The sequence below is a fragment of the Sitophilus oryzae genome, unplaced genomic scaffold, assembly GCF_002938485.1.
Source record: "Sitophilus oryzae breed Bouriz unplaced genomic scaffold, Soryzae_2.0 scaffold_1621_pilon_pilon, whole genome shotgun sequence".
NCBI lineage: Eukaryota > Metazoa > Arthropoda > Insecta > Coleoptera > Curculionidae > Sitophilus > Sitophilus oryzae.
In genome coordinates this window covers 1,488,464-1,506,622 of record NW_022146305.1, presented here as the reverse complement: position 1 = coordinate 1,506,622, position 18,159 = coordinate 1,488,464, and the positions used below count along the sequence as shown (strand labels likewise).

Here is an 18,159-nt window from a genome sequence, read left to right as displayed (position 1 = left end):
TTTTTTACAGGTCGAATAAAGATTTATTAGCACAAAAATATTTCTACATTTAGATATGATTTAGATTATCCTAATTATTCTTACTGGCTAACACAGAAATTCAAAAAAAAGAAGTCCCAAGCTTTAAAAATGTAGGACGATTTCAAAAATATTTTATGTACAGGGTGGGCCAAATTGGACACTTATAGGAGATATAGGACAATATAGGATGAAGACTATAGTCCAATTTGGCCCAGCCTATACATTAAGGGGACTAAAAATATTAGAGATATAAATGTAAAATAGTTATTACTTAAAAAATTCTAAATCTCACAGAATAAAACTAAGGCACGAGAATAATACATTTAAAGATTCATTCGCAAGATAAAGAAGCTCAATATTATTTCTTCAAGTTTAAAACATTATTGATATGTAATATTTAAGCATGAAACATGAATAAAATTTGTTCAACAATATTTCTTCTGTTCAGTTTCTGCCCTTAACACCTTCTTCCTTCATCTATCAATCAATGGTTTCTTTTCAAAAAACAACAGTATCAAATCATGTCATGAGCCGACTGTTCAGCTCAAATCCACCGCGTCCTATCTAACTATAGGACGTCGAACCTGATTGGACAAGACAGAAGTATAACAGGTGGTGCTACAAAAATAACAATCCACTGGCACACAAAATGGACTGTCTGGATTAGTGTGGACGACCTCAGAAATGCGTATCAGTCGAAAGTTGTGACTTTGCCTTAAAAACACAGTGAAACATGCCTTACCACAAACACAGTACTTTGCATAATCCAAGTAATCAATCAGTGTTAGAGGAATAGAACCTTTTGGATACTGTTGCCTGGTCCACAGTACTTTCTTGGCAGCATATTCTTTAAGTGTACACACAGGCAAAGGTGCTTGATCTATACCAGCACTGTTATGAAGGCATCTCTCAAAGTTGTTGTCGGTCACATTAATATCCTGTAATTTTAATTTCTTAATGCTACCAGGCAATTTAGAAAGTAAGTTATTGCTGGCGTAAAAACTCTTCAAGTTCCTTAAGCTGCCTATGCCAACTGGAAGCGATTTTAGACTGTTATCACTCAAATGTAATGTCACCAAGCTTTGTAATTTAATTATCTGATCTGGTACAAATTTTAACTCGTTTGAACGAAGATCCAAGAGAACCAAGTTCTTTAAGAGAAAACCATTAATCCAGGACCATTGTTTGAGGGTACCTTTTCCCAAAAGGTTGTGGGAAACATCCAGTTCCTTTAGGCTGGGTAGATTTCCTAGTTCTTCGGGTAAACTTTCTATGCGATTATTACTTAAATTTAATACTTTGAGCTTGTTAAGATGTAAAATGCCACTATCAAAACGACAGTAATTAATGTCATTAATGTATAAAGCCTCCAGGGTTCTTGGAAAGCCCTTGCTGGGATAGTTAGATCTAAAATAAGAATACAGTAGAAGAAGGGATATAGAGAAACAGAAATTTATAACGATAACTAACCTTTGTGTGATTGTCAGTTTTTTGGGAGCAATATCTTTAGCTTTAACCGGCGTTACGCTCATGCTGGACAAGGTGAGTTCCTTAGGCGAAACTTGTCCCTGTAAAACCCTTTTAAACAGATGTAAAAACCCTTTCAGTTGGATAGCTTCACCCTGAATGCACAGGTCGTGTTCGGGTTTTTTCAATTGAATGGTACATTTACCCTCGTTAACGAATTTCGTAAGCACATTCTTAATGTTCCCATTTACCGGATACTTTGTGCCGTTCTTGTTTTGACCAGAAAAGAGTATCAAAGAGAATTCGTCGTTTTTAGGATGCTTGCACAGTGCGAGCGTTGATTTTGAGGGTTTCTTTCTGAGATTGGCGGGTAAATTTGGCAACAGACGATTTACCACGCACACTGTACAGTAGATTTTCATTGCAGATCGTTTGTTTCGCGTTAGGGTTTATTTAAATTCGTTAGTTTTAGTTAAACGTTTTCATTTCATTTTAATTTTTGTAATTATCTGTCAAAAATTATTTGTTATTCTACCACAGATTAAATACGGGATCTGTCAAAATCTTTTACTGCCTATTATTAACAACTGATCTGTGGCTATTCTTCTTTACAAACTATTGTAAATTGGCTGCAAGAGTTATCTGATCTGGAACTAAATTATATATTTGTAAAAAAAACTTAAAATTAATGTTTATTACGTTGCGTTTAAAGCGAATGTTTTGGTTTGGTTTATTTTAGTTAGTTATCAACTATAAAAGTTGTAAAAAATGTGTTTTTCAAGACACACTTTACCTCATATCATTTACCAATCAATCTGGCAGGATTAAAAACGCAGAAATGAAACACAATACCTCTAAATTGTATATTTTTTTTATTATTTATTTCGATAATTGAAAACTATTAAATGAAAAAACACATACGAAATAGGTAAACCATCATAATTATTTTAAATCTAGAATAGTCCAATCTCTTGTCGACGATTGAAATAAATACGCGTCTCCCTTTTCCTTCTCTCTCTCCTCTGGCTTTCCTCCTCTCCGCTCCTAACTGTAAAGATCGTCCTCCGGATCGTCAAAGTTGGCCTGGTCACCGGGAGCGACCGGGGGCGGTACCGTGCCGCCCTGGCCGGGATTGGGGGCGCCGCCGCCGGCCGGAAACCGGAAGTTGGTACCGAAACCGCGAGACTGTTGCAACGTTTGCGCGAACATTTCGTACTTGCGGATGTCGTTGTCCGAGACTGATCGACGCGCGAAACGCATGGCCTCCTCGAAATGAGCGCGCGTGATTTCCGGCACAGGGTCGTCCTCGTCCAACTGAAAAAAAATTCAGGATTAACCCGACATAAAAAAAATATTTTTAAGGCAAACTCACGTCCATAGCTGCGGCGGCCGCGGGATTACTAGCCCTCTCCCTTTCCCTCCTGATCTCCGCCTCGATCGACTGTCTGATGGCCAGCTTGCACGCCCTCTGGCAGATCTCGGTCAAGTCGGCGCCGGAGAAGCCGTGCGTCACCTTGGCGATGTAGTTCATGTCCACGTCCTTGGCCACGGGGGATTTACGCAGGTTGGCCTTGAAGATGGCCTCCCTCGACTTCTCGTCGGGCAGCGGGATGTAGATCAGCTGGTCCAGACGGCCGGGTCTCAAGATGGCGGGATCGATAATATCTGAGGACGATAATAGCGTTACGGAAAAGGAAATTAGTATGAGATATGAGTATATTACCTGGTCGGTTTGTAGCTCCAATAATAAAGACGTTCTTCTTGGCGCCCATGCCGTCCATCTCCGTCAAAATCTGATTGATGACGCGGTCGGCCGCCCCACCGGCGTCTCCCACGTTTCCGCCTCTGGATTTGGCGATCGAGTCCAATTCGTCGAAGAACAGCACGCAAGGAGCGGCAGATCTGGCCTAATAAACGACAAAATTTTAAAAAATAATAAAAGCCTTAATAAAAAGCCATTTACCTTATCGAAAATATCTCTAACGTTTGCTTCAGACTCACCAAACCACATGGTGAGCAACTCGGGGCCTTTAACAGAGATGAAATTGGCCTGACACTCGTTGGCGATGGCTTTGGCCAGCAAAGTCTTACCACAACCCGGGGGACCATAGAATAGGACTCCTCTGGACGGTTGCATACCTGAAAAAAACATTAATAATATTAATTTTATTTTTAGACCTTTATTGGAAGGCGTTTTCACTCACCAAACTTGAGGAACTTATCGGGGTGTTCAACTGGGTACTGCACAAGTTCTTGTAATTCTTTCTTGACGTTTTGCAGGCCTCCGATGTCTTCCCACGTGACGTTGGGTACTTCCACCACCTAGACATGTTAAAAGAAATTTATATTATACACAGAATGTTCCTTAATGACATGCTAAATTTTAAGTTTACAATTCTTGGATCTATTCTAAGGAAAAAACTTAATATGAACGTATGTCCTAAACATACATACTTTTGAGTAAAATTTTCTAAGAAAAATATTTTCTTCCTTAATAACTTTGAAGTTATTATGAAAAAAAAACACCCTGTACAGAATCGCAGAAAAATTATTATAATACATAACATATTTGTAAAGATAAAAAATTAAAAAATATTTTTTCAAAAAAAGATCTATGACTTATAAACCTATATTTATTTTTTGTCAGGGCTAATAAAAATATTCAGAGTTAAAATCAATACTAAATTCAGAGTTAAATCAGAAAAATTCAGAAAAAATTCAGAGTTAAAATCAATACTAAAGTATTAAAAACCATTGCTGATTTTATAGTAGAGCCACTAAGTTACATATTCAACTTATGCATCGAGAAATCGACTTGGCCGGTAGCACTTAAATTAGCTGATATAGTTCCCATACATAAAAGTTCAAGTAAATCTATGGTATCTAACTACAGACCTATCTCTTTAATCTCGAATATTGCAAAATTTTTTGAAAAAATTGTTCATTCAAGAATTTATAAATTTATTATAAATTGTAATATTTTATCTAAAAAACAATTTGGTTTTATTAAAAGAATAGGAACTGCAGACGCTTTAAATCATATAACTAACATCATTTATAACAAATTAGACAAAAGCAAACCAGTATTAATAACTTTTTAGATCTGGCAAAAGCCTTTGACACGGTAGATCATGGTATATTATTGGATAAGCTTTCATGTATGGGAATTAGAGGCAAGGCCAATGAACTAATGAAAAGTTATCTTGAGCATAGAAAGCAGAGAGTTAAAATTAATGATTATATAAGCGAGAATAAAGATGTAACTATTGGAGTGCCTCAAGGAACTATCCTTGGGCCATTGATGTTTATTTTATATGTAAATGATTTATTAATTGGCATACAGGATGGTTGTATAATATCGTATGCAGATGATACTGCAATCATTGCTACTGAGGACACTTGGGAGCAAAGTATTAAAAAAATGAATGAACTACTAGATAAGGTTGCAAATTGGCTTGCACTTAATAAACTGTCTTTAAATATTGATAAGACTGTTTTCATGACTTTGGAAATTACTCAGATAGTGTTCCTAAATTAGTTGAAATAAAAATTAAAGACATATATGTAAAAGAGTTGATTGTTGTAAATATTTGGGTATTGTTTTTGACTCTAATGTAAAATGGGATAAACAAATTGAATATCTGATTAGCAAGACTAAATATTTAATTTTTGTTTTCTATAAACTAAGAAAATACATGGATGTTGAAATGCTTAGAACAATTTATTATGCCTTCTTTCAAAGTGTTATTAGTTATGGTATTATAGCATGGGGTGGTGCTTATGATAACTATTTTACGCTATTAAATACATTACAGAGAAGAATACTGAAAGTAATCAACAACAACTCTTTTGTAATAGACAAAAATCCATTAAGTATTGAACAAATTTATAACTTAGAAGCAATAACTTTTCACTATGAGATCTTAAAAAACAAATATATAAACTCCAAAAGTATTACAAGAAACAAAAACATAATTATACCAAAAATAGCAAAAGAATAAGTGATAAAGACAGTTACATTAAAGCGATAAAATTTTCAATCTCTTACCAACTGAATTGAAAAATTTAACAGTGGAAAAAGAAAATTTGAAGAGAACTATCAGGTTTTGGCTAAAGCGGAATACTGATCGCCTGTAGCTTAAGTTATAAGTAATTGATCTTTATTTTTGTTTGTATTTATATTTATTTTTGTTTCATACTTCTTAGTTTTTTAGTTTTTAGTTGTTAATTTTTTAAGTTAAACCGGTCCGCGTACAGAACTCTGTCTCTCTGCGGTTTATCATGTATTTCTACATTGTAAATTAACTGGTATTAATAAATAAATAAATAAATAAATAAAAATCAAAGATTAAAAGACCCTTTTATGACACATATTAAAAAGAATGGTATTAAATGTAATAGGAACGTTTTTTATTTGTTTAGTATTAAATGTATTTATGTGTCTATTTTATACCTGCATTTACAGACAATTCTGTTTATACCAGCATATAAATAGATTAAATAAATAAAGGAGAAAAATAAATAAATAAAATAAAAGCTTACCGTTTCTCTCAAGGCGCTGGGACTGCTCTTCGTCATGGCGTAGCGGAAGTTCTCCATCGTCACCGCCAAACTGTTCAGCACCTCCGCATCGATTTGATCGTCCTCCAAGTCGATCAGATCCATCTTTTCCCTGATCTGCTGAAGCGCGGCCTCGGAACAAAGCGACGCCAAATCGGCCCCGACGTGCCCGTGAGTCTCCGCAGCGATCTGTTCCAAATCCACGTCATCGGCCAACTTCATGTTCTTCGTGTGGATTCGCAAGATCTCCAGTCTTCCTGTAGCGTCCGGGATACCGATATCTATCTCCCTATCGAACCGTCCAAAGCGTCTCAAAGCCGCGTCGATGGAATTAGGTCTGTTCGTAGCTGCCATGACAATAACATGGGAGGATTTCTTCATACCATCCATCAGGGTTAACAGCTGAGACACGATACGTCTCTCGACCTCGCCGTGGGTTTTTTCTCTCTTTGGAGCAATGGCGTCCAGTTCATCGATGAAAATGATAGCCGGAGAATTCTTGTCGGCTTCCTCAAAGGCCTTTCTCAGGTTACTTTCCGACTCGCCAGCGAGTTTGCTCATGATTTCGGGCCCGTTGATCAGGAAGAAGAAAGCGCCGGTTTCGTTGGCTACGGCTCGGGCAATGAGGGTCTTTCCTGTGCCGGGAGGGCCGTACAAGAGGATGCCACGCGGCGGTTTCACGCCGATGGCTTTGAAGAGGGATGGGTGACGTAGGGGCAGTTCAACCATTTCTTTGATTTGGGCCAGTTGCTTGCGACAGCCTCCGATGTCGTCGTAGCCCACAGCGTTCAGAGCTTCCTCCTCCTCCTGTGGATATCAGAAATTAGTTTAAGAAATAATGATTGATATAAAGAAACAATAAAGATGCTTAATATTTAACTTAATATTTATTTTCTTTTTGTATATTTCAATAATGATTCTAATAATTTTGATATTACTAATGTTAAAATGTATTTTTGTATACTTATCAGAGATCTTAAATAAAATAATACTGGTATTTTTACAACAAACTTACCTCACGTTTAATTGGATCTCCATCGCAATGAATCACTGTATCTGGGGCTACAATACAATACGGAGCAGGATCAGTTTCCACCACTTTGAATTCTACAGCTCTCATACCACCCCGTACAATAAACACGTCGTCTTTGTGAATGGGCCTGTAGGCCTCCAAGAAGTATGGCTTTAAGTACACTTCAAAAAGATTCCTGTAAAAAATAAACAGTTATATTTGGAAAGGCCATAATTAAACTTTGATTCAAACAGGTAACTTACCCAGTGAGACCTTCAACGGTGTCATCAATAGGAAGTACATGTATTCTTTTACCGTATTTCACATCGGGACATGGTTGAACTGAAACAACATCTGACAGCCTCACTCTGAGATTATTCCTCACATTTCTGTTCATTCTGATTTTTTCGTCGCTGCAAGAATCATCCGAGAGCACTATACAGACGGTTTCCTTGCGCCTCTTGCCTTTGAGGAGAACGGTGTCCCCCCTGAAAAGCTGTAGCTCGTCCATTTTTCCTTGAGATAGGGCCACAACGGAATTGTCATCATTGACAGCTTCCTCTACAATTAGCCTGTTTGGTCTGTCCTTCTTGCGAAGGATCGCCGTAGCTAGATCTTCCGGACTGATATGATAAGAAAAAAATTTTATAAATATTTTTTAAATTATAAATCTGATAAGTCAAAAGGCAAAATGGCCGATAGCTATTAAAATATTTTGTTAGGCTCAGCGTCCCAGTTTAGAATTGAAAACGTACTAATTTGTAAGCGATTTATTAATAGATTAGGGAAAAAATAAGTTTTTGATAAAATGGCAACAGGAAGTTTAATTAAATTGTTGCCGGTACAAATGAGGTGTACTTACTTTTGTTGATCGGCCATTGCACACGGTTTTAAAGCACTCTAATTTAAACGGGAATTAATCGTTAGTGTCTGGGTATGAGGGTATTCCTCTACAATACAAAGCACAACCAAATCTACACCGAATATACTACTAAAACGAAAATTTCTCTAACTCAATGACGTAGCTTTTTCTGGCTGGATGATGGTTCGGATTTCAGCATTTACAGTTTGACAGATGACGATAAAAACACATGAATCGGCAATAATATGCCGATAAAAACGAATTCCATTTTATCGACTCAGTGTTCTTCTTCTATTTTTTAAATAAATAATGACTTAAAAGCCTAAGCTACTAGGACTATCCGGCCAATTAATCGAGTTCTACTCTCGGTTGAGTATTAATGAATGCCGAAACAGATCCGCACGCCTGCTTATAAAACATTAACACATACCTTGTTTGATGACAACTCGTTGTTAAAGCTAATTACTGTATAAAAGACAAGCAACTATCATATTCCCGTTAGCCCTAGCAAGTGTCGCCAAAAACAAAAGAACCTGATCATATTCTTGTTATCACGTGACTTCGACATACTCAGAAAAAATCTGACAGCAGAAACAGAAACGTCAGATCTGACGTTTACTCATATTTTGACAAGTAAATTTTTCATTTGTGTTTACATTTTTCTTAAAAATTTACGGTTTAAAATAATGTTATATATGCCACCTAGTTAAACAGCAAATTTACAAAAATAGTCCTGACAATTTTCAGATTGTTCCAAAAATTAACTTGGCAGAATGGCAGGAATAAAATGTGAGTGCGAAAATCTGTACTAAAAATCAATCTTGGTAGTGATTCATACTTTCTGGCAAATTTGATGTGAATTTCTATTTGTATTTAGATTAATTAGATAGGGAATATATGTGTTTTCTTACTGTATTATGTGATATATTAATTAACATTTATTTTTCTTTTTTTTTCATGTTATTTTCTTCACTATGCCCCAATATGCAGCGTAAGTACAAAATCAATTTTTCTTATAAACAAGATATTCTAGTGTTTGTTTTTTAGGCTTGTGACTCTTGCTTTTACTGGTTCTATAGGGATGGCTTTTGTTATTATGGCCTGTGCCCTTCCCAAATACGCGTAAGTACTTAACTTTTACTATGTTTTACAGTTTTTACTTGTATGTTAACATATTTTCAGACTTTGGTGGCCTTTTTTCGTGGTTCTTTTCTACATATTGGCTCCAATTCCAACACTTATCGCACGTAGATATTCCGATCATTCAGGTTCAAGCAATTCTTGCTTGGAATCAGCCATATTCATTACCGTAGGCATTCTGGTATGTTCATTTGCACTGCCTATAGTCTTAGCTCGTGGAGATGTAATCCAGTGGGGCTCTTGTTACCTCACATTGGTGGGAAATGTTATAGTGTACGGCACACTGATCGGCTTCTTTCTGGCTTTTGAGGCAGACGATTCTGATTATAATATGTGGTGAGATGGTGTATGTGCTAGTTAGATTTTGAGAAAGATGCTCAGCATTTAGAGCAAAGGTCACAGAGACAGACAATACACTTATTATTTATTCATGGTTTTAACAAAAAAATAAATAGCAAGTTATATGTGATTTTACTAAGTTCTAATCTTAACAAAATAAGGTTAATTCTCGCATTGGAATCTGATTTTTGTTGACTGTATTTACATGTATTAATACAATATATTTTACGATAAGGTTTAGTTGGTTTTATTTTTGCAATAAAAGACATTGGATTATACTTTACAATATCCTTTTTATTTCTATTCCATAGTTAGGTATGTTACACGACAATGAAAACGAAAGTTTTTTAAATATATGATTCAATAAATAGGATTTTTCTGTTTGTTCGGTTCTGGTTAAATTCAGTTTGCGATCTTAACAATTATATAAGGGGGATTTACAAGTTTTTCGACTTAAAATCTACTTACGACTAGAATAGAATTGGCATTTTTCGACATAATTTTACATAACTACATCTCTTTATTAGAATAATAACAATTTCTAATAAGGAAAATTGAATTTATTTTAAATTTACGCCTGGTTCATTTGAACTACTGATGATTCAATTATTAGCGTATAGATGGCGCGCCAGTCTTCAATTTTTCTAAAATAAGGCGCGTTTTTGAATAAACCAATTTTTTTCTTGGTTTTTCTCTTTTTCCTTACTAGAAATCAACGAGGACAAATTATATAAACGTTTGCCGTTTGTGTTGGATAATTTTGTCGCCGTTTCATCTTTCGGGCGTTTCAAAATTGGAAAAATCGGTCAAAGGTGTTTTTATGTTACGACCAGCGTAAATACCCCAAAAACAATCTTTTTGACTCTTATTTTACCTATTTTGAGAAATCTCTTCGATATTATAACAAGCTGTACGACTCTTTACTCTTTACAGCGCATTATATGTATATTTGAAGTAGTTTATTGAGTTATTGATAAAAATGGCTAAAAACGAGTCTTTGATAGAAAAAGATGTAATAAAATATTAATTTCTTAAAGATTCATCCTTGTTTTTGGTTATGATTGAGATAATATACAGTGTGATTGAATAAGAAATAATATCTCTATGCAAACTTCTGTACTCGGTTCTATATTTTTTATTTGATTATATTGCGTATTGATCTACCAATTTTTATAACTTAGTTATTGATTGTTCCCAGTTTATAAGTTTTTCTTAACGGAAAAAAGAAAAAAATGTATGAAAGACGATAAAGATATAGTAAAAAATAGGCTGCTTGAAGAAATATTTTGTTTATATAACTTTCTGAAACAATATAGATATTTGTTTTTCTTCAAATACACACATAATTCTATTACTTTCAGGACATTTTACCGTATTTAATCGATGTGTTACATATATACCCTATAAAAAAAATAGCTAGAGGCTCACTGGTCCGCTATCCCCATTTGAGTCCCTTAATTTTTTCATCAAAATTGTTTCATCTTCCTCCATTTTTTTGGTCGAATAACATTAAATTTTTCCTGTATTTTACCGTTACACTACTTGTCATCTGGCAACTGCCACGTTTCGCCTTTGTTTCGCTCGTCACCATACACTTCGTCCTGTACAGCAGTACCTTGAACACCAGGACCGTTCAGTTGGAGTGTGATTATGTCACGATGGTCCTCCAACGCTAGCATCACGTGAAATCCATTAGATGTCAACTCGCAAGCTGTGATCTTGGTTTTGGGCGTGTAAACTGCCAGTAAATCACCCTTATTGACGTCCCAAAGCCTGATGGACCTGTCCCGGCATTCGGAGTCCACGGAGAGGCACAGGGCTCCGGTAGGGTCCAGTTTGAGGCTGCAGACAGGCGCGGTGTGACCACTTAACGAGAATCGACAGTTACCTGAAAGAAAAAAAAATATGTTGGCTTCAGTAAAAGCAGCAAAATCCGTATCTAGACTTTTTACATGATCTAACGTCCTTACCTGTAATGAGGTCCCAAACCAGGATCCTGGCATCTTCCAGGCCGGATATAACGCATCCACCTCGCGAACTGATCTCCAAAGAGACGGTATCGCATGAGGGTTTCCATTTTTTGAATAAGGTACCGCTTTGGAGGTCGTACACTACTATAAAGTTGGGGCTTTCGTCGTCGATCTCTCTGCAGACGCAGCAAACGTAGTTGCCCTCGAAGGTGATGGCACTCAATGCTGTGACGAAGTCGTGGTGGGGAATCCTCAGATCGTAGAGCAGTTTCTTGGATTTGAGGTTCCAAACTAAGAGAGGGAACGGTTTCTGGGTTTCATCGCCGCAAACCAACACTCTGAAACATTAAATCGATGAGAAAATATAAAAATTAATTAAGAAATTATGTTTTTTCCCACCTGCCATCCCCCGAAACCAGCAGGGAATTTAAGAATCGGTCTTCGCCGGCCTTGAAAGTCGTCACCAGGTCTCCGCTTTCCAAATTCATCAAATTTATGTACATGCGATTCCTGCTCAACGCCACAAGGTGCCTGTCGTCGTGCAACCCGTAAAAGGGCATCTTCTGGTTCATCACCCCTTTGAGTTTCGTCACGAAAGTACCGCTGTCCAAGTTGTAGATGCGCAGCTCTCTCCTGCACAGCACTATGCACTTGAACTCGTCGATGGGGATCAGATTTATTGGATGGGGTATCCCATTCAGGGTTCTTATTGGCTTACAACTGAAAAAATCGTTTTTTTTTTAATATTTATCAGCTACTTAACTAAACAAACTTACTCTACAATGTCCCAAACGCATATTCTCTCTTGCTCAGTAGAAACAGTCACAATAAACCTGTTTGAATTCGGAATTCGTACTAACAAATCAAAAACGGGCTTTCTCTGTACTTCCTTGGTCTCATCCAGATGCAAGTCCATTGCTTCGACGTTGAGGGGTATCAAAGACGTTACAGGAGGCTCAAAACACTTGGCAAAAGCTTCTTTAAGCACTCCATCAGTCAGAGGACGTTTTTTGGCGAAACCAAACAGTTGGGAGTAGAACTGTCTTCCATCGTAGTTCAGAGAGCTTGCATGGTGTTCTAGGAAGTACCGCAGTTGTGCTACCGAAGGATTTAGCTTCGTACCGATTAAACTGATGTCTTCCAGAAGTTGAAACACGCTGGAACCGCATAGTTTGTCGTAGATCCAGGATATATCGTTAAGATATGGAGATGTTTCTAGATTTCGTCCCAAGTGGTGATGGTGGAAGGGTAGTTCGTCCAGTTTCCGACGATTGTAGCTAAAAAAATCATTTTTTTGTGCTCAGAAATTCAGATACATTTATATTTTATCAAAATTCACTTACCAGCTTATGGGAAAAACTATGTACAACGCGCGTGAATTCATATTATCATTGCCAACCCAAAATACATACTACACAAAAAACCAAGTCAAACAAACTTAAATGATGGATATATAGAGTCAAACGGAAGTGGAATGGAGCGGTAGAAAACTAAAAAACATCGAGAGATCTCAAAATTTATCCTCAAAGATCAAACTGACAAGTTTTTCTGCACAAATTCGAGAATAAATTTCAAAAAAGCTCCGATAAAATATAAAATGAAAAAAAAAATGGTCTCAAAGCAGTCTATTTTTATTATCTTTAGTATGTACACATGCAAGAGTAACAGAAAAAAATGTAAGAAAAAAACAACTATATACAAACTGATAGTGAAAAAAAGGAATTTAAAAAGTGTTACTGAAACATCCAGGCATACTGGCACTCCATACCATTTTCCTAGGTTGGTGTCCTGGTTCACTAGACGTGCTTGAAGATTTGCTGGAGGGTACTTGTACCATTTACCCTACATAAAACAATCTTTTTTCCCTTTTTATTGATATAAAAAAAATGGCCTTACATCATAGTAGTCGAAGAGAGCTTGGTGTGCCCATTTGCTGAAACTTGCATATCTGTTGGCCACCGCTTTCCTCAGAAGGTCATCTTTCCACTGGACACCTAGGACTCCTCCGGTGAGGGACCACATAAGAAAGGGGGCCAGATGTTTGACTAGTCTGGGCCAAGCTAAACAAGCTGGTGCCCAAGTCACTGTAGGAATATTTCACTTAGCTTTTGACCATTTTTTTTATTGATGTTTGACTCACCATAAGTGGTAGCGCTTCGAAAATTATCATCCAGGGCCAGCAAATCTAGCATTTCTGAGTCAGTAACGCCGTGTTTACTGCTGAATATCAGTGCTAATGCTCTTTGAACCTGAGGAGAACCTACTATACTTTCCAATTCCTCAAGTAAAAAGTCTAGTTGTTCGCTGAGTCGACCTTTGGGCTTAATTTCGTGATATTTGTCCGCCCACCAAGACGTCTGCCACGCTAAAACCTTCGAATAGGGATGTTTAAACGTATCGATTTTTAAAATATACCCATCCTTACCTTCGAATACAATGGTACGGTACATTCCTGCACCGACTTGAGTACGCAGTCTTGAATCTCCGAATTGACGCTATGATTGTACTGCATGACGCTGGACATGAGGATATTCTTGGCTTCGATCTGTCCAAGAGGTGGCATGAAGGTAAAACAGCCTTCCCCAAGCCTCTTTTTCAATTCCTGGTGCATGGTACTGTTCTCCGCCACAGACACTATTAACTTGATGTTATCCGGTAGCTTGGGCGGTACCCATTGAAGTGTCGTAGAGCTGTATTCTCTCACTTGGTCCAAACCGTCCAGGATGATGATTAGTGGACGTTGTACGCTGCTAGCGGCTAGTAAATTGGGTAGTACCTTTTGGTAGTCCTCCATTGTCTAGAAAAATAATTATAAATATCTCTCAAACACACTAATGTGTTATACTTACGTGATTACAGTGACATTTGTGACCGTATGCTAATATAGAACACTGATCAGTTACTGAACTCAGCAATTGCTCTATGCTGTTAGACTGTGCGCTGATTCCCACAAAGCGAAGTACCAAAAAAGCTTCAGGTAAGCGACCCGGGAAATGAGCTGCTACCCTGGCCAAAAGTGTCGTTTTTCCACAACCATTCGGTCCTACCAAAACCAGAGGACTTGTACCGCCTCCAGCCAAGTACCGGTGCACGTCCTCTATAGTTTTCTCTCTGTTAATACTGCACTGTGCCGCTTTTTGACAGAAGTACGTCTGTTGATTGAGTTCCTCGAACAAGCCGGCTTCTATGCCGAAACTGGGCTTGATCATGCTCTTGGCCGCGTGTTCTTCAACGATGCCGTCGATGGTGTCCTTCAGGTGCTTCTGAAGGTGCGTAGTGACCGTGCTGACGTAATCCTTGTGCTCGGGCAGGTCAGGATTGAGTCCGGAGTCGGAGTACTTCACCTGGATGCGTACGATGTGCTTTTCCGTTAGTTGATCCTGCGGGTAGTCACAGAAACTAATTAATGAATATCGTAGCCCTTAGATGACGCCACCCTCAAAACCATGTTGGTTTCGAAGTAATATGACTTCAAATTTGGTCTAGAGTTGTTACGATGCTCTAAGGTTTAAAACTGATAGGGAAAATGAGCATGAACACAAAAAAAAATTCTTAATTTTTATCAAGACGATGAAACAGAAAATAAAATTAAAATTACCCGTAAGTCCTTCTGTAGAATATTTAACCTTCTGTGAGCTTCCTCCTCGCCAGGACTAGGATTCTCGGGTGTTTTTGGAGTCGGAGTATACACCCGGTTCATCCAGATACATCTCTTGGCCATTTCCTGGCTCATAAACACTGTATTGTGCACTTCCTGTTCAACTACAGTGGTTAAATACGTATCCTTCAATTCAGTGGAGAACACGCCAATCAGTACCGTGAGCATCTTGTCGATTTCGTGAGCCCACTCCTCGAAGGCTTTTTCCCTGTCTTCCAGACTACTCTCGCTAAATCCAGGGATGTGACAGGAGATGGGTCTCAACCTGTAGCAAGGAGGTTGTGCGTCACCGTCCAAAGCGTACCATTTTCTCAGTAGAGCTTGTGCCGTTTGGTTTTCGGTACTGTCCAGCGCCATTTTGAAGTCTGCAGTTTCCACCGTGATTGGTAGCAGTTGAGTACCGAGGGAGTTGTTGAGGAACAGTACTGGGATGACGTAAGCCACTTCCATTTGGCCTAGAAACAAACAAAATGTAATACTGAGTTAATTTTAATGTTAAAATGTTTGAAATATTCTCAGAAATATGGGTTTCAATGACAGTACTTACGAGTAAGTTCCCCAATACAGAGTTCTGGAAATTCGTGGTCCTGTTGTTTTTCCAAGGCTGTTTTCCAGTGTAGATCAACAATGTGGAGTTCGTAGCCTCTGGATCTACAGTGCTGCCGTAGATAGGGGTAGACTACGTTGTGCAAAGCGCCTTTTTCTACTACACAATCTAAAAAATATTACAAAAATACTTAATTTTATTATTTATTTTTAAATTTCTACACTTTTGATCAACGTTTTCTGTATCAAATATATTGAAATGACCTCAAATAAACTAGCCTTATTTTTTTTACGAATTCACGCATCCAGGTTTAGATTATCCATAAAAATGTCATCGACTGAAACCGTTTGAAATAATATATTTCAGGAAGAACCTCATATACAGGGTGTCAAAAAAATAGTATATCTAACTTTAGTGAGTAATTCTGCAGATAAAAATAAAACAAAAAGTTCCTATGAATATATATGCCCTAAAATGCTTCCGAAGAAGTTATAGCATAGCACCCGAAAAAAAAAACGAATAATATATTTTTTTTTATATTCCTTTACCTTGAGAGTCTGCAGCACAAACGTATATAACGATTTTCCTCGACCTCAACGACGTTTTTGCATGCGCCACTCTCCCCATCACCAGGTGCTGCAAGTTTTCACCTAAACATCCCACCTCCTTGGGCACGTCCTCGGCCAGCCTGTCAAACTCTTTGGGACTCACAGGAGACGCCAGAGACATGGAATCTGGGCCTTTCATGATCTTGGCCAGCGTGGGATTCTTCAAGTCCGAACCGGGGACTCCTGGAGGGCCCACATGCTGAAGAGGTTGCTGTCCAGCAGTGCTAGGTTCCAGAATTACACCGCTGTGTGTTGCTGTAACGTGGTTTAGTAGAGTTTGTTGTTTTTCCGACGGTATGGAGGCACGTACTTGGTAACTGGCCGATCTAGGGAAAGATATTACATAGTTTGGATAGGGGGGTTCTAATCCTTAATGGAAAGTATGCAGATAGTTATAAAAATTAACAGCAAGAGTTTTTTTTAATCCTCTCCATTTGTGTGGTTTTTAAAATTATTTGTCGCAAAATTATGGTAATGCCCCCTCAGAGAGATAAACACACACAGCGTCATCTCTACTCGCAATGACGTCATTGCGAGGTCGAGGGACGCTGTATCCCGACCCTCTTGACCCAATTTCGGGATAAGGGACGGCCTTGAATATCTGGAGCGCCTTGCCTGGACCAACGGCACCTGTTTTGCCAGGAAGATCCAGGATTATCTTTAGGATTTCAGGTGTTTGGACAATTATCAAGTTCTTTTTTTAAAAGTAATGTTTTGCTTTGCTGAAAATGATTCAAGTTGTATAAAAATAAGTATACGATAAATGTTTTAGTGTTTTAAATTCGGCTAGACTACTAGAAATTTTGAAGAACTGGAAGCTTTCTGTAACTTAATTTTTTTATATAAGTTTGAAAATTTTTATAGTATATAGCTTTAAATTCCTTGTCAAAAAGTTACTGTTTTTAATTTTATCAAAGATTTAAATAAAATATTCCATTTTAAAAGGAACAAATATAAACATATACACTATTTCAACACTAGGACTAAAGACTTACTCTTCAGACCTCTGCGACATGTTATCCTTATCTTTATGGCCCTGTCCGCTGCTACAAGAGTTTCCCATGGTGATGGTACCCAAGTCTTTACAGTATATCCTTCAAAAACTACACTTCCTACAGCAGGGGGACCTTGATGAGGTTATCCCTTACCCTATTTCGACTGGGCGGTGTTTTCACAAAGTCCTTGTTCATCTTACCGTCTTATATTTGTTTCACATTACAGTAATATACTCGTTTTCTTTGAACTAATCAACACTTTGCGAGTAGTCTTTTCGAAGATCGCGTACTTGGGTCACTTATTTCTTGATTTAGAAGTACGAATCTTATCGACACTGACCGGGTTTTGAAAGGGGGGCTTCTGGAAAGAGGTACTGCCCGTCGACGGAGGTTTTCTAGTGTACGAAATAGTGTTTTCGAGCGGTTTCGGTTGGTTCAAAGTGCGACGCGCCAGCTTATGGATCGAGCACGGTCGCGTTTATAAATATTTTTCGGTTTCCTCGGTCTGGCATGGTGGTGTGACGTCAGTGCGCGTCGCGACGGTGGTCAGGGCGATCGATCGCGGGAGGCGACGGCGGCGGCGACGGTGCCAGGTCTTTCCCTAATTTGGGGAAAATATTTCAAAAAAAAATCTCAACGGTTTCGCGCGGTTTATCTTTATCGGGACGATTTTTTGACGTTGCGTCGTTGAATTTCAAATTATAAGCGACGTTGTCGGATCTTTTTTCTAATTTTGTTTGATATTTTTGAGATTTTTCATAAACATTTATTTTACTAGTGTTCTTTAGCTTTAATCTACTGAGGTGTCCATTTGGGAGGCAGTGTTCCTACTTAAATCAAGGAACATCTTCGAAAACATCGATAGTTTACTATCGATATTATTCAAAAGTTTGATAGTTTACTAGGGATTTATTAAAATAGCTGTATTTTTTAAAAGAAACAATAGGGAAATGTCCATATTTTAAGTCATAAATAGTTTA

General features: G+C 37.8%; 4 protein-coding genes across 5 annotated transcripts; 1 reads left to right on the top strand and 3 right to left on the bottom strand.

The window, feature by feature from the left end:
* Positions 1-8: 8 nt before the first annotated feature.
* LOC115880346 (leucine-rich repeat protein 1) lies at positions 9-2,018 on the bottom strand. The gene is made up of 2 exons (XM_030897551.1): positions 1,492-2,018; positions 9-1,428 (listed from the first exon to the last, which is right to left on the bottom strand). The coding sequence occupies exons 1-2, from the start codon at positions 1,908-1,910 to the stop codon at positions 582-584; spliced, it is 1,266 nt and encodes a 421-aa protein (XP_030753411.1). The 5' UTR covers positions 1,911-2,018; the 3' UTR covers positions 9-581.
* Positions 2,019-2,341: 323 nt separating this feature from the next.
* Positions 2,342-8,151, bottom strand: LOC115880312 (transitional endoplasmic reticulum ATPase TER94). The gene is made up of 9 exons (XM_030897503.1): positions 7,923-8,151; positions 7,324-7,683; positions 7,064-7,256; positions 6,031-6,855; positions 3,693-3,810; positions 3,452-3,627; positions 3,212-3,395; positions 2,861-3,153; positions 2,342-2,802 (listed from the first exon to the last, which is right to left on the bottom strand). The coding sequence occupies exons 1-9, from the start codon at positions 7,937-7,939 to the stop codon at positions 2,533-2,535; spliced, it is 2,436 nt and encodes an 811-aa protein (XP_030753363.1). The 5' UTR covers positions 7,940-8,151; the 3' UTR covers positions 2,342-2,532.
* A 365-nt stretch (positions 8,152-8,516) lies between these two features.
* On the top strand, positions 8,517-9,641 carry LOC115880377 (leptin receptor gene-related protein). 2 transcript variants are annotated; one of them, XM_030897592.1, is made up of 3 exons: positions 8,517-8,711; positions 8,970-9,044; positions 9,105-9,641. In XM_030897592.1, coding segments are annotated over exons 1-3 (375 nt in total). In that variant the 5' UTR covers positions 8,517-8,709; the 3' UTR covers positions 9,403-9,641. The 2 variants fall into 2 exon arrangements, with proteins under 2 accessions (XP_030753452.1, XP_030753451.1); XM_030897591.1 differs by lacking the exon at positions 8,517-8,711 and adding an exon at positions 8,818-8,913.
* Positions 9,642-10,073: 432 nt separating this feature from the next.
* Positions 10,074-17,692, bottom strand: LOC115880298 (NACHT and WD repeat domain-containing protein 2). Its single transcript, XM_030897482.1, has 13 exons — positions 17,180-17,692; positions 16,125-16,510; positions 15,577-15,744; positions 14,970-15,484; positions 14,221-14,751; positions 13,797-14,168; positions 13,512-13,743; positions 13,268-13,455; positions 13,140-13,213; positions 12,148-12,648; positions 11,771-12,091; positions 11,372-11,709; positions 10,074-11,289 (listed from the first exon to the last, which is right to left on the bottom strand). The coding sequence occupies exons 1-13, from the start codon at positions 17,245-17,247 to the stop codon at positions 10,940-10,942; spliced, it is 4,044 nt and encodes a 1,347-aa protein (XP_030753342.1). The 5' UTR covers positions 17,248-17,692; the 3' UTR covers positions 10,074-10,939.
* Positions 17,693-18,159: the final 467 nt, after the last annotated feature.

Excerpts from the sequence above, each read along its gene's own strand:
- LOC115880298 (XM_030897482.1), bottom strand. The coding sequence starts at position 17,247 with ATGGGAAACTCTTGTAGCAGCGGACAGGGCCATAAAGATAAGGATAAC. Across the intron at positions 15,485-15,576 it reads CTGTATTGGGGAACTTACTC|GCCAAATGGAAGTGGCTTAC; the intron begins GTAAGTACTGTC and ends GTTTGTTTCTAG. Across the intron at positions 14,169-14,220 it reads ACAAATGTCACTGTAATCAC|ACAATGGAGGACTACCAAAA; the intron begins GTAAGTATAACA and ends TTATTTTTCTAG.
- LOC115880346 (XM_030897551.1), bottom strand. The coding sequence starts at position 1,910 with ATGAAAATCTACTGTACAGTGTGCGTGGTAAATCGTCTGTTGCCAAAT. Across the intron at positions 1,429-1,491 it reads AAACTGACAATCACACAAAG|ATCTAACTATCCCAGCAAGG; the intron begins GTTAGTTATCGT and ends TTCTTATTTTAG.
- LOC115880377 (XM_030897591.1), top strand. Across the intron at positions 9,045-9,104 it reads TGTGCCCTTCCCAAATACGC|ACTTTGGTGGCCTTTTTTCG; the intron begins GTAAGTACTTAA and ends ACATATTTTCAG.
- LOC115880312 (XM_030897503.1), bottom strand. Across the intron at positions 7,257-7,323 it reads ACCGTTGAAGGTCTCACTGG|GAATCTTTTTGAAGTGTACT; the intron begins GTAAGTTACCTG and ends TATTTTTTACAG. Across the intron at positions 3,154-3,211 it reads TGGAGCTACAAACCGACCAG|ATATTATCGATCCCGCCATC; the intron begins GTAATATACTCA and ends TATCGTCCTCAG.